At 40.5% G+C, this 13,235-nt stretch overlaps 1 protein-coding gene across 1 annotated transcript; it reads left to right on the top strand.

Annotated features, from left to right (window-relative positions):
* The first annotated feature begins 14 nt into the window (after window positions 1-14).
* LOC104326793 (GLIPR1-like protein 2) lies at window positions 15-8,140 on the top strand. The gene is given in 7 exon segments (XM_075429556.1): window positions 15-144; window positions 147-184; window positions 3,364-3,609; window positions 6,071-6,174; window positions 6,267-6,295; window positions 7,755-7,781; window positions 7,877-8,140. Coding segments are annotated over 7 exon segments (729 nt in total). The 3' UTR covers window positions 8,032-8,140.
* Window positions 8,141-13,235: the final 5,095 nt, after the last annotated feature.

Below are 13,235 nucleotides of genomic sequence, written 5' to 3'. Positions count from 1 at the left end.
CGGGGGCCGCGGCCATGGGGCCGTGGGCGGCCGCGCTGGCCTTGTGGCCGGTGCTGAGGGCTGCAGCCGGGCGGTCGCCTGCCTTACCGAGCATCGCGGACAAGACCTTCATCGAGGACTGCGTGCCCGTCCACAACGAGCTGCGGGCGAGGTCCGGCCGGCCGCCAGCAGCATGCGGCACTGGGTAGGGACGGGCAGTGGGTGTGCGGGGGGCCACGGAGCCCTGCCGGGTGGGAGACCGCAGACTGGAGTCTGCTGGTGATCCGTGGGCCGGGCGACCGGGGCAGCGTCGCTGCTCGGTGTTCGGACAGCACCACGTTTATTTGATAGGAAATGCTCTGGTGAGTTGGGTCGGCCATAGACGAGTGAGTGTAGCAACAACAGGCGTGCGGGGCAACACACAGCAGCCGAAGCTGTTCGCATTTCCTAGAATCATAGAATCATAGGCTGGAAAAGGCCTCTAAGATCATCGAGTCCAACCGTCCACCCAACACCACCATTCCTACTAAACCATATCCCGAAGGGCCACATCTGCATGTTTGTTAAACACCTCCAGGGATGATGACTCCACAGGGCAGCCTGTTCCAATGCCTGACCACGCTTTCAGTAAAGAAATTTTTCCTAATATCCAATCTAAACCTCCCCTGGCACAATGTGAGGCCATTGCCTCTCATCCTATCGCTAGTTACCTGGGAGAAGAGACCAACACCCACCTCACCACAACCTCCTTTCAGGTAGTTGTAGAGAGCAATAAGGTCTCCCCTCAGTCTGCTCCTCTCCAAACTAAACAGCCCCAGCTCCTTCAGTCGCTCCTCATAAGACTTACCTCTCACCAGCCTCATTGCCCTTCTCTGGACACGCTCCAGCACCTCAATGTCTTTCTTGTAGTGAGGGGCCCAGATCTGAACACAGTACTCAAGGTGCGGCCTCACCAGTGCCGAGTACAGAGGCACGATCACCTCCCTGCTCCTGCTGGCCACACTATTCCTGATACAAGCCAGGATCCCGTTGGCCTTCTTGGCCACCTGGGCACACTGCTGGCTCATGTTCAGCTGGCTTGTCGACCAACACCCCAAGGTCCTTTTCTGCTGGGCAACTTTCCAGCCACTCTTCCCCAAGCCTGTAGCGTTGCATGGGTTGTTGTGACCAAAGTGCAGGACCCGGCATTTGGCCTTGTTGAAACTCATACAGTTGGCCTCGGCCCATCAATCCAGTGTGTCCAGATCCCTCTGTTTCACCTGAATGGATTTCTCCTCAGGAGGAAGCCGTGGTCCAGTAGCAGGACTGATCCAGAAGAGTTGGGCTCTCCATCAAAAACAAGGGTGTGAACTGCAGTACTGGGGCTGAAGAGGGTTTCTGGTGGTGAGGAGGAATCTTTGCTTGTCATAAGATAAACAAATTGCACTCAAAAATTTTTGCTGGAAAGGGTTGTATAAAACTGGAGAAGATGCTGAAAAAGTGGATGTTTGATGTTTAGTCCACTTCGTACCACAAGAGGAAAATGTTGTGAGCAATGAGCAGCTGAAGGATGAGTACCCTGAGGAAGACTTGGGAACACACATGTACTTGAGTACCGATGGCAAAGAATGCCATTCACTTGGGTGGATTTGAAGCCAAAATGGCAGATAAGAGGGTATAACCTTGGAAGTGAAGAAGCTTGTGAAAGACACTGCACCCAGTTTTAGTAGTTAGGAATAGGAAAACCAGAAAACATTATGACTAAAGGTATGTGTGTAGAAATATGGTTAGAAAAAAATAAAAGTCCTAGGGAGACAACACTACTGGCATCTGTGACGGATGTACTCGACCCCGTAACCAAACTTGCAGTAGTTTGGTTCAGGCTCCAGAGGAGGTAAAGGCCTAAGCTGTAAATGGGCCAAGAACTCCTCTAGTTTCAGTCTGTTCTCTGAAAACCCACAAAGGAGCAGAGTGACACAGTGAGCATCGAGGCATAGGAGCTTGGAATGTCGGTCATGTGATGAACCCATGAATAGCGGGTGGCTTTTCCAAGGCTCATTTATCAAGGAACAAAGAAAGTTGTGGGTACAAGGAGTCTCATTCATACCTTTCCTATCAGGTGTAATTTGACTACAAGCCGACCACTTCATTCCATGAATATGACAGCCTAAGTGAGCCCTCTTTGTGCTCTCCTGCCTAAGCAGTTGGCTGCATGGTGGTGATGTCCCCTTGAGCTGGGATACCTCTCAAGGTTGTTCCTCAAGGCAAAGAGATGCTTTAGCAGCGGCAGATCTTTTTTAAGTGACCAATGTTGCACATAACCTGGTAGCATGGTAACTTTGATTTTGACTTGGTAAGTTTGATTTTGTCTTGGTAGCTTTGGTTTGTACCTTGGTAACTTTGATTTGTGCCTTGGTAGTTGTGAATCGTTGTTCAAATGGTTGAGCCATACAGTAATAGAGTGAACCTTGCGATCGGACTTTGTGAAGTCGCACGTGTACAACATCATATTAAAACCTCTTTTGCTAACACCTTTGATGGTGTTTCTTTAAGTGATGAAAGTCACCCATTCACGACAGCAGCCAGTGGAGTTACTGTAAGATCCACATAGAGACTAAGGGTGAACGGAAATGTACGAACACCAATAAACCTAGGCAATAAAATACAGGATCTTTTAGAGAAGACATAAACTAGGTACTTTAATGATAGAAGAAACTTGCTGAAAAACAATCACGACTGGAAAACAAATACCAAACATCATTCATGTTCAGGAATCACAAGTTGCGTTAACAGTGACAGACTGCAAAGGAGTACGAGGTAGCAGAGTGAATTACTGGCCCAACATTGGCATGTATACCTAATGAAGCTGTCTCTGTAAAATTCTCTGGTGTGTATGTAAAACTTGACCATAGGGGGGCAAGTATTTGTTTCTAGAGGCTCTCTTAAAAATAGTTAAAATACTTGCGCACCTGAATTTCCAGGAGCTGTGCATTTTTACTTTGAATTAATTTTATGTACCAAACAGAAATCCTTAACGACCTGTTCAACAACAACAAAAAAACACCCAAAAAAAAGTTTAATGTTTAACTAATTAGTGTGACAGTAATTTCTTATCTGAAGAAAAAAGTGCATTTCAAACATCTTTTCAGTTGCTAGCAAGTGCTCTTACAAAGTTAATTTTCAACAATGAAGGGCGAAAAAGCTCAGCAAATGAAATCAGTTCATATTTTTGTGCTGCAACAGGAAAAGTCAATGAAAATAAAACATGGGTACTTGCCTAAATAAGGGAAAGTATTTCCTTATGAAACTCCAGCATATGATATCTATCTGTACTTTATTGCCTGACTGGTTTTATCTGATTGTAGATTAACATTGCACAATTATTTCACCTTTCATGTTTTGCAGACTTGGGATGCAGCTTTGGCAAGGACTGCAAGGGCATGGGCAAATAAATGCGTTTTTGAACATAATGTATACTTACATAAGAAATATCAGTGCCATCCTAATTTCACATCTATTGGAGAGAATATTTGGGTTGGAAGTCATCAAGCATTCTACGTTGCTGATGTCATTAAATCGTGGTATGATGAGGTCAGATTCTATACTTTTGCAACGCAGAAATGTACGAAGGTTTGCGGTCATTACATTCAGGTAAGAGTTATCTTCAGTAAAATGTCCTGTATAGTGCCTACCACATCAATCAGTAGGGGCTGTAAATAATCCAGGGTTGTATATAAGGTTTGTAGTGACTGACAGCTTACTGTCTTTTGTAATCTCAAACAATGGCTCTACTGCTGGTTACCCCTGCACTGGTTCCCTCTTTGTCTTGCATGATTTTGTATAGTAATCCATCCTTGTCCACCATGATGACCTCATAAAAAGCCTTGCTCCTCATTCCGTTGTGTCAGTACTACATGAACTTCATAAAATAATCATTTCAAGTTTTCTAGCTGCAAAGCCATGTAGTTCTGGATTCTGTAAGTTTGGAGGTGCTGTTTGAAATAATCACAGTAATTGCAGAATGTCTGTGGGAACTCCTTAGTAGAAATTTTAACAGAATGAGAAAATCCAGCCAAAGTAAATTGTATTCTTTACAAATCTTGTAAAAAATGAAGGGGTAAAGAAGAGCATCAAGAACAAAAAAGAGAATTTATAATGTATTTTGGATTTCTCAGTGGTAATTCTGGCAAACTTAATTCTGATAAGAAAGTAAAGATTCTCTTTGAACATTTAATATTTTAAATGGATTTATTCATTCCCATGTTTAAAAATAAGCTTTGCAATAGAATTAGTTTCATCTGTGAGCAAACATAATATTTCACCGATCTAAAACAGAAAATAATTTTAATGTCATCCAGATCTTACCTAGTAAAAGTGACTCTTTAATTTCTTACCTCAGTCTTCATAGATGCTTAGACTGCTCTTTGTGCAAATCACAGATGAAAATGCTGTGCAGTATACTTACAGTGAAACTGTTATTGGACACTGTGGTAGCTGTGACGTTCTTTTTGAGTGGATTTTGGATCGCAAAATGAAAATAATTCAACTTACCAGAATCATTTACAGAGCATTTTCTGTTTGGGTCTTTTTGCACCTCTTTTTATGTCTTTGCTCACGGATTTCCCCTCAAGTGTTAATTCTTGTTTGCTGCCCCTGATTCTGCCTGTAACAAACCCAAAAGCAAGGCTGGAGGATTGAAGTTTTGCTGTTTATTGGGAAGTAAATCCTTAGAAGATTAGAACGAGACAATATCTTAGGAAAGTGTTTTTCATTTTTTCTCTGGCACAATAAATTATAAGAAGTCACGTAGCAAGGTAGTTCCTAGCGTTTTAAAATTTGCTGATCAACCTTGTCTACACAGAGTTCTGGAGGGTTTTCACATTTCTCTTGGAGTGATGTTCACTGCTAAGCTTTCTTTCTGCTGTTTAATACTGCTTGCTCCTTTCTTGTTACACATAGTTAAGTTCTATCATTTCAGGCAGTATGTCAGGCAGAATTACAAAGGAAACTAATCACTGGAAAAAACAAGCAGAGTACGTGTGTTAAACACTAATGAACTTGTAGAAGTACATATGTCATCAAAATTGATAAGCAAAGACCAGGAGCCATCAGTCTGGAAGACTCAGACACAAAATTGAAAACGGGTAAAATTTCATCATAAATGATCATAAACGGATAGGCTGTGTAGACCTGCTAAGAAAGCCATGACACAGAAATCTCAAAATGGTGGAAATCTCTAAAAAATATATGAAACTATTACATAAAGGCCTCTGAATGCTTAGTCCTTAATCCAGGATTCAGTTAACATCACATTAAATGTTAAGATACTTCTCAAAGAAAGGTTATGTCTATAAACATAACCAGCTAAAATTGAAGAGATGAAACTTTTGGGAATGTTCAAATAAATTCGTCAGTCTGAGGCCCTTAATCTTCATACTGGGGAGATATTGAGAGTAATGCACTATGTCTTTAAGTTTTCCAGAAGTGGAATGTGCGATCATCCAAATGTTCTAGGTATGTAGTTAACCATTTTTACCTGAATTCAGTACAGTTTGGTTCGTCATATGCAGAAGGTATAGGAAGAATCTGCCAAGAAAAAAGCGGATGCTCAAACTGTAAGTGATGGTAAACCATATTCTCTTAGGTATGGCAGATGGCACTCATTAGTCTTAAAAGGTGCAGTGCTAAAGCTTTCAGACTTAAGTCTACAGTAGTCATCAGCCAGATGACTTCCAGCACGCAGGAGAAGCCCTTCATGCAGACCTGAGTTATGAGTGTTGAAATTAATTAAAGGAGCTGTTGGTAGTTGCCACGAGTTTAATTTTGTTCGTTGGAATCTACCCCAGGATCATACATAAGTCAGTGACTCTTAGTGAAATTGTTCTGTAGAAGATTCTGGAAACTTGCAGCACAGATCGCTTCATCTTGCGGGATGAATGTTTAGAAGTTCATCTTAAAAAGCTCGCTTACCAGCAACTTTTTTAAATGTGCAAAAAGATCAGATGTTGCAAAATGAAAATAGTATGTAGAATCTCTGAAAATAATGGAAACTTTCTAGATATTAGAGTAGGTTACAGCTGAGTGTAGGTTTTAATTTACCCTTTTTTTTTAGGTTGTTTGGGACTATTCATATAAAATAGGCTGTGCTGTTACTCTGTGTAAGGAAGTTGCAAGAATACAAAATGCAGCAAATTTTATTTGCAACTATTCACCAGGGTAAGTTGCTGGTTTAAATGTTCAAAAAAAAAAAGAAATCAATTGTAATGACAATTGGTTGAAAGTAATCTGGGTTCTTTATTTATTGGTAGTGTTGTAAGTGCAATCAGAGAAAACGATGGTTGTCTAATGCAATTATCAGGAGAGCATTAGAGCATTATGAGCATTAAAATGTGTACTTGCTTAGTTTTTTAATCTGTTAACTGTACTGATAAGTCTTGTTCTGTGCCAGTCTTAAGCAAACAAATCCCAAACTTAACTCATCCTCCACTTCATTGATCTATTTTTTGTATGAAACAGAAGAAACAAGGAAGTTGCTACAACTGCTGTCAGAGCTGCAATTACCTCTTGGAGTTTTACAAATTTTTTAATTGCACTTTAGCTTTTTACACCATTTCTTTTTTTTTTCTTAGAAATTATAGAAATAATAGCACAGTTGTTAGATCTGTTGCTTTTCCTTTCTGTGTAACTGAGTAAATAAAATTGCATTATCATTTCTTGCCTACTTAATAGCTGTGATTATACCAAATGTTATTTAAGCATTAGAAAACAGTAAATCATCAATGCAAGAGAAAGCTAACCACAACCTGTGATTTTACATTTAAATGGATATTCTGAAAAAGCATAGGCCCCAGCCAGTGCTGTTCCTAAAGAGGGAGGAGTTTGAAACCACAGAGGCACATAGTTTTAAAATAGTACATTTTGTCTCATAAAAATTCATAGTCCATAATCAAGCACATGCATATGCAACCTCTTTGTCATTTTTAAAACAGACATAGCTTGCGAGCTTGCACGACAATTGCTTTTCTCTTTTTCTTCTAGCAAACCTGGGCCACTACTGGGGAGTTCAATTAGCCTGAACTAAAAAATTCGTTAAGCCCTGCCCATCTCTTTTCCTGTATCACAGAACTGGACTTGTACTTGAATTGTTATTTTGCAGCTTGCTGGGGTATGGAGCTTTGTTGCTGTTTTCTTTTTAAAATCTGAACTAAAACGTTTCCAGTTGCCAGTGGAGAATAATGACTAATTGACATCAACACTGGTCTGTCGAGCCTTGTCACTTGAGACTTTTCTAATCTGTAACAACATACCCTGTTGGTTTGCTGTGCTGTTCTGCACATCCTGGAGAACTGGTAGCTCAGCTGAACAGCTGTCTAAGATGGGGTCTAACATGCCATTGTTCTTCTGTCCACTGCTTGATACCAAAAACGCTGATTTCTACGTCACCACAGAAACAAGTGGAGTTAGAGCAGGCAGACCATCTTCTAACAGCACCTTTTCCCTTCCTAAACTGTCTGAAAAAATAGGTAAAACATTGCCACTGGTCATTGCCACTCTCCAGGTACCGGAACAATAATAGCTTTATGGAAATATTAATATTACAAAATATTCTATTTAGTTTTTATCAAAACATTTTAGCTTTTGTTTTATTTGTAAGGTTTATCAGTGGGAATTCTTAGAGTTTTTCAGATTTTATTGAATGGAAATCTGACGAGTTTGTTTTATCTAGCTAGTAAAGATCCAAGGAGAGAGAAATCATAGCTGGCTGGTAAGACTGTTTATTTTTTTCCTTTTTCCAGGAAATCCAGAACGTGATAAAATTATCTGTACATATTGCAGTTTTACACTGCCACTTATATTCCTCAGTTACTTTAAATGTATGTAGTCCAAATAAATCTTATATTTATATGCTTATTTATAGATTATTCAAGATGGCACCCACCTTGGGAGTTCAGAATTGTGTGTGATGAGACTTGTATCACTCTTGTCGTTTTGAGAGCATCACTGATGTTTCTTGCCTTTGTAGCTGTTTATTTGATCAAAAAACACTTTACAAACATGCATATGTCCACCTAACTGGATTTGAAATACATACTGTCTTCTGAAGATACTTGCTGCTAAAGAGTTAAGCAAGAAAGTCATACTGATATGACTTTAAAGACAACTTTTTTTGACAATAAATTTGTGGCTGTTATTTTACACTCCTTCGAGAAAGCTAACATGCCAAAAAAAGTGAAATTATATGTGGGTAAAACCCATATTGGGAAAATACTAAGCTGAAGATGGTATCTGGCAAGGTTTGAAGCCTTATTTTTACAGATCAAATGTCTCAATACTGTGACATGTTCTGTTCCTGGAATTCAAGGAGAAAAGTACCTGTCAGTTAAACAATTGTTACAATTCATACTAAGCCCAATATCTGAAATCTCAATTGCTTTATTTAGATGCCAAGAGAAAGCTAGAATTGTGTTACGTACTCAGTAACTTTAGATTTATTACTGTTTTGTTCCTAACTCCCTCTAAGCCTTGTGCTTAATTTCAGGTTTTTTTATTGTTTTAACTTGTATTGTTATGTACGCATAACCTATTTCCTGTTTTGTAAGTGTTCTAAAATTTTAATAATAAATTTATTTTATCTGGAAACTTGCTCATGTCCATTTAGTCAACACAGATTTTGCTCTTCTGTATTCCAGCTGTGGTCTTTCAATAATATGCTTTAATTTTGCTTTCTCCAAAAGACGGATTAAATTTATACAAGAATCTGAAGCTTTTTTTCTTACCAGTATAGCAGACTAGGTTTTTTCCTGATTTTATCTTAGTCTTTTCTACTGAATGCCAATATGGCTGTATGAAATTTCATTATTATTAGGTAATGTTGCACCATTATTGTAAAATGAACAAAAAAACCCACAAATTCTGCTATTTTCTTAATGTTCAGAACTCAAATTGAGCTTAAAGGAAGCTTCTGTGAGTTCAGCTTTAGGAACTAATTTGTCTTACACTTTTTTTTGTGTGTGTGTGATTGATTGACATTTTAGGTCTAAAACATTGCAGATTATACTGATAATTCCATTGATTATAGAAAAAAATACTTTTTGTAAGTCTCAAAGAAAATAAGATAGACTTTTATTGTAGATTTATTTAAAATTAGGCATGTGCTAGCTACTTCTGTAAGTTTTCTATTCTAAAATTACTAAAATACAGAAAAGACTTTTCAAATAGAAGTTTTATTATTTAAAACTTGGATTACATTCTCAAATCTAGAATATTATAATATTATAATATTGTATACCTAAAACCATAGATAGGTGGCTCCTACATACAAATTGTGCAGTATGACAGTTCCGGAGCAGCAGCTATTCCCATTGGTTTAGCTGGAAGTTCCTGATGTTCACCACCTCTGAAGATAAAATCATTATTTCGATGCTATATTAGGGTTGAAAAGCTCACTTCAGAGCTAAATCTCAGATGTCTGTAAGGAAAAAAAAGTTTCCTTAGTACCCAAAATACAAAATTTGGTGCTAAAATAAAGCTCTTTCAAATTTTACGGTGTTAGTATTGCATAGTGTTAAGATGCTGCCTTTTTACAAAGAACAGCCCCCCCCTTAACATTCACTTATGAAAACTTAAATTTTCCTACTTGGAGCTGTGACATAGCCTGGAAGAAACCAGGATCTAACACAGTAATTCCCATCCCTGAGAATAACTGTCCTTCTTGTCATTTAGTAACTCCATTACAGTTAGGACTGTGATGATCAGAGTACGCCTTGGAGAGAAGGCAAAGTTGAAAAAGAGCTCTGCAGTCTCCCAGAGCTTTAGAAAAACCTCAGTTCCTACTGGCCATGTTTATGCCAGGCTGATAGTAGGCCCTTCCTCGGAGACACAGTTTTACTGTTCATTCTGAGCTAAGCAGTGTGGAATTTGCAGCACTGAATGATGTGCAGATTGTGATGCCATCAGATCCGGTTTCAATGCATGAAGTAGTTTTCCATCTGTGAAAGTATTTTTTCATTCTGCTTTCCTGAGTTTGTGATACAAGGTTTCTGTCCTCAGTGCTGGTTCTTGTGGTGTCCACACAACATACATATAGTTTGCCCCATTCCCCAATTGGGTGTCTTTGGGAGGAAATCTAGGAATGGCCGAGAAGACCATTCATTCCAAGATCCCTTTTTAAGAACATCATGGATGTGGACTGTAATAGCTTGCTGCATCTTTTCTCAGGAGATTCCTGAGTATTATTTTGTAATATTCTAATAGTATTGTAGCGGTTCTGAACTTTCACACTTTCTTGCTGCTCCCATCCACCAACCATTTCTAGTGTTATCCTGTGAAAACAGGCTTGGGATGCACAGCAGAAAAGCCACCTATTTTTCTAATGCCTTGGATTTAAAAAGAAAGAATCAAATGTGACAATTACAATAATTTAAGTTCAAGAAATATAAATCATGTATGAAGGGCAAGGATGACAACCAGAGATCCTCTCCAGGTAGGCAAATGCGCTATAACAAGTTCCCTGTGTCTACGTTGTTGAGATCATGCTAAATCTTTGTCCTGCACAACCTGCTGAAGCTTTGGCTCCAGCAAGGAGTCACGGAGTGGTTGAGGTTGAAAGGGACCTCCGGAGAGCATCTGGTCTAACACCCCTGCTCGAGTAGGGCCACCTAGAGCTGGCTGCCCAGGACCATCTCCGGAAGGCTTCTGAATATCTCCAAGGATGGAGACTCGGCAACCTCCCTGGGCAACCTGTGCCAGTGCTTGGTCACCCTCACAGTAAAAAAGTGTTCCTGATGTTCAGAGGGAACCTCCTGTGTTCTGGTTTGTGCCCATGGCCTCTTGTCCCATCACTGGGCACCACTGATGAGAGCTTGACTCTGTCTTCTGTACACTGTCCCTTTAGGTATTTGTATGGTTCAGGAAACCTCTGTCTTCCACACCATTATCACTACTTGTCCATCGTCCCTTCCCAGTCTCTAGCAGAGCTATCACTGAAGGGAGGACCAGCCTTTGGTTCGTGACTCACACTTCCCCTGTCCTTTGGTTGAGAGGAGAGAGTGAAATGGGCTGTTCTTCAGGGGCCAAGTAGATGTGATAAGGGGCCACCATGGTTGGCAGGAGGTGGGCACCACAGGGGGAAGAACACCTACCAGCCTCGTGTGCTTTGGTCCGTGTGACATCCTGGTGCTTTGTTCAGAGAACACAACAAGCAGTGCGTTGCCATGTTGCTCAGTTCAGCCAAGGGCCATTGTTGCAGTAAGCAGCACTGTACAAATTCCCCTGACCAAACCTGCAGTAAAATTACCTGTAGTCCAACTATATACTGATGGCCTCAACTGTTAATTGCGAGGCTGCTTGCAGCCTCATTATTACAAAATAATTGAAAGATTTTTTTGAATTTTATTTTAATAAATAATTACAAATAAATAATTACAAAATAAATTATTACAAAATAACTCCTGTGGAAATCCAGTACCAGCACCGTCCTTTGAAATATTCTGTTTTCTGCCCTGAGGTAAGATTGTGTAATAGGAGCAGCACTGCATTTCAGAAAATCAGTTTATTCACAGGTCTGGAAGGTCAAGTGATCTTGCAGCTGCATAATCCTGGGGACAGAAGAAGAAAACCTGGCAGATCCGCCCTTGTTTGTTCAGCTGAACCTAGTAAGTCAAGGACAAACAGATTCTCTCCCCAACACAAATAACTGTAATCTGTGGGGAAGCTGATGATTTGAGAACAAAATTAAATGTAGTTTTACAAATTCCCGGGTGTCTTGGATTTCCACAGTGATCTGTAATCCACCAGCCTTTAGTCCTCTGACTGAATCGTACATCAGGAAAAACTAAGAATCTTGGGTCTTATGTTTCTTCCAGCCATTTTAAACTGAAAGCAGGTGAGGAGTGAGAAAGGGAGATGTAAACATCGAGATTTTTTCAAAATGGTTGGACTGTGCAGCTGCCTGCCCATACCCAGGTGATTGTGCTAAATTTCACTTGGGATCTGTGCAGGGACAGGCAATGCTTGTATTGTCCAGACAAGTATAATGTTATATGCAAATCCCAAAGCTTAATTTTCATCTGGTTCACAAGATCCACTGCTTAATGCTGGCAAAGGATTATAACTCACTTTTTGTGAAAAAATTACAGTTATAGATGCTTGAGGGCAGGCTGGACTTCTGCTTTAATTATGGACAGAATCACTAGATGGAGCCAGAGCCATCTCTGTGGGAAAGTGTCTTACAACCTGGACTGTGGTGGATATGTCAAAATTTCCTGCTTCAGAAAAATCTCGGTTCAGTTTCCAAGCACAGAATTTCAACTGCATGCGTATGTAACTGCCAGATCACTGCATTGCTAAATCGACAGTGCAGTTTTAGTGTGATGATAATTTTTGTGCAAATTGCGTGTAGTTGGAATATAATCACAGTTTTACATGAAGTCTAGCTGAACAAAGGCTTTAGATTCTTACAGATTGCACAGGCTTTATTAGAAAAGAAAAAGCAAGAGAAAGCATACTTACTTTCTAGTTTCAAGATTCAGCTGGAGGAAGGATAAATGGCAGTAAACTGAACTCAGTTGGCCCTAGTTTAGAAAAGAGCCAGGGTGACTTTCAAAGGAACACATATGTGGACAGACCTTCTATGGTCAGTTCAGAAGCAGAGGAGAGGGCCATTCACCATAATGATCTAAAACGTTATAATTTGATCTGAGGATGTCTCCTTTACCTGTTGCTCCACACAGATACCATGCTGCCAGTGGCACCTGTATGGTACCTTGTGGGCTTCAGGAGTGCGCGTGGTGGCTTGGAGGGTCTTTGTAGCCCAGAAGCAAGCAGCTGACAGGACAGACCAACCTCTGTCCTCTGGTAGGACAGAAGGTAATGGCACCCACAGGAGAAATACTCTGTCCCAAGATCCCCTTCACCATCCCAGCAGTCACCAATGCCAGCAAGAGACCATCCTCCCCTCCATTTTAAAGTGTTCCATCACAGCTGAGGGCCCTATCACCTTTGCCAAAGCCCACACACAGTTTCTGGGATAGAGCGTGACAGCAGAAGAGAAATAAACTACGTCTGCTAGACAAGGGACCTTGGCACTGTTCGTGGTACACCAGGAGGCGGAGTCAGCAGGTGGATCTAGTAAGGGTAGGGGAGGTCCTGGCCATTGCATACGTGTTCTGGAGGCAGATGGAGCCACAGCCAACCACTGACAGAGCACCAGGTAAAGCAATTAGAACTAAAACCCTATTGCTGGGCTGCAAGCGTGACTTCCGCCTTGGAGTAGGTGC

The sequence above is a fragment of the Opisthocomus hoazin genome, chromosome 8 (assembly GCF_030867145.1).
Source record: "Opisthocomus hoazin isolate bOpiHoa1 chromosome 8, bOpiHoa1.hap1, whole genome shotgun sequence".
NCBI lineage: Eukaryota > Metazoa > Chordata > Aves > Opisthocomiformes > Opisthocomidae > Opisthocomus > Opisthocomus hoazin.
This window is presented reverse-complemented; position numbering and strand designations above follow the sequence as displayed.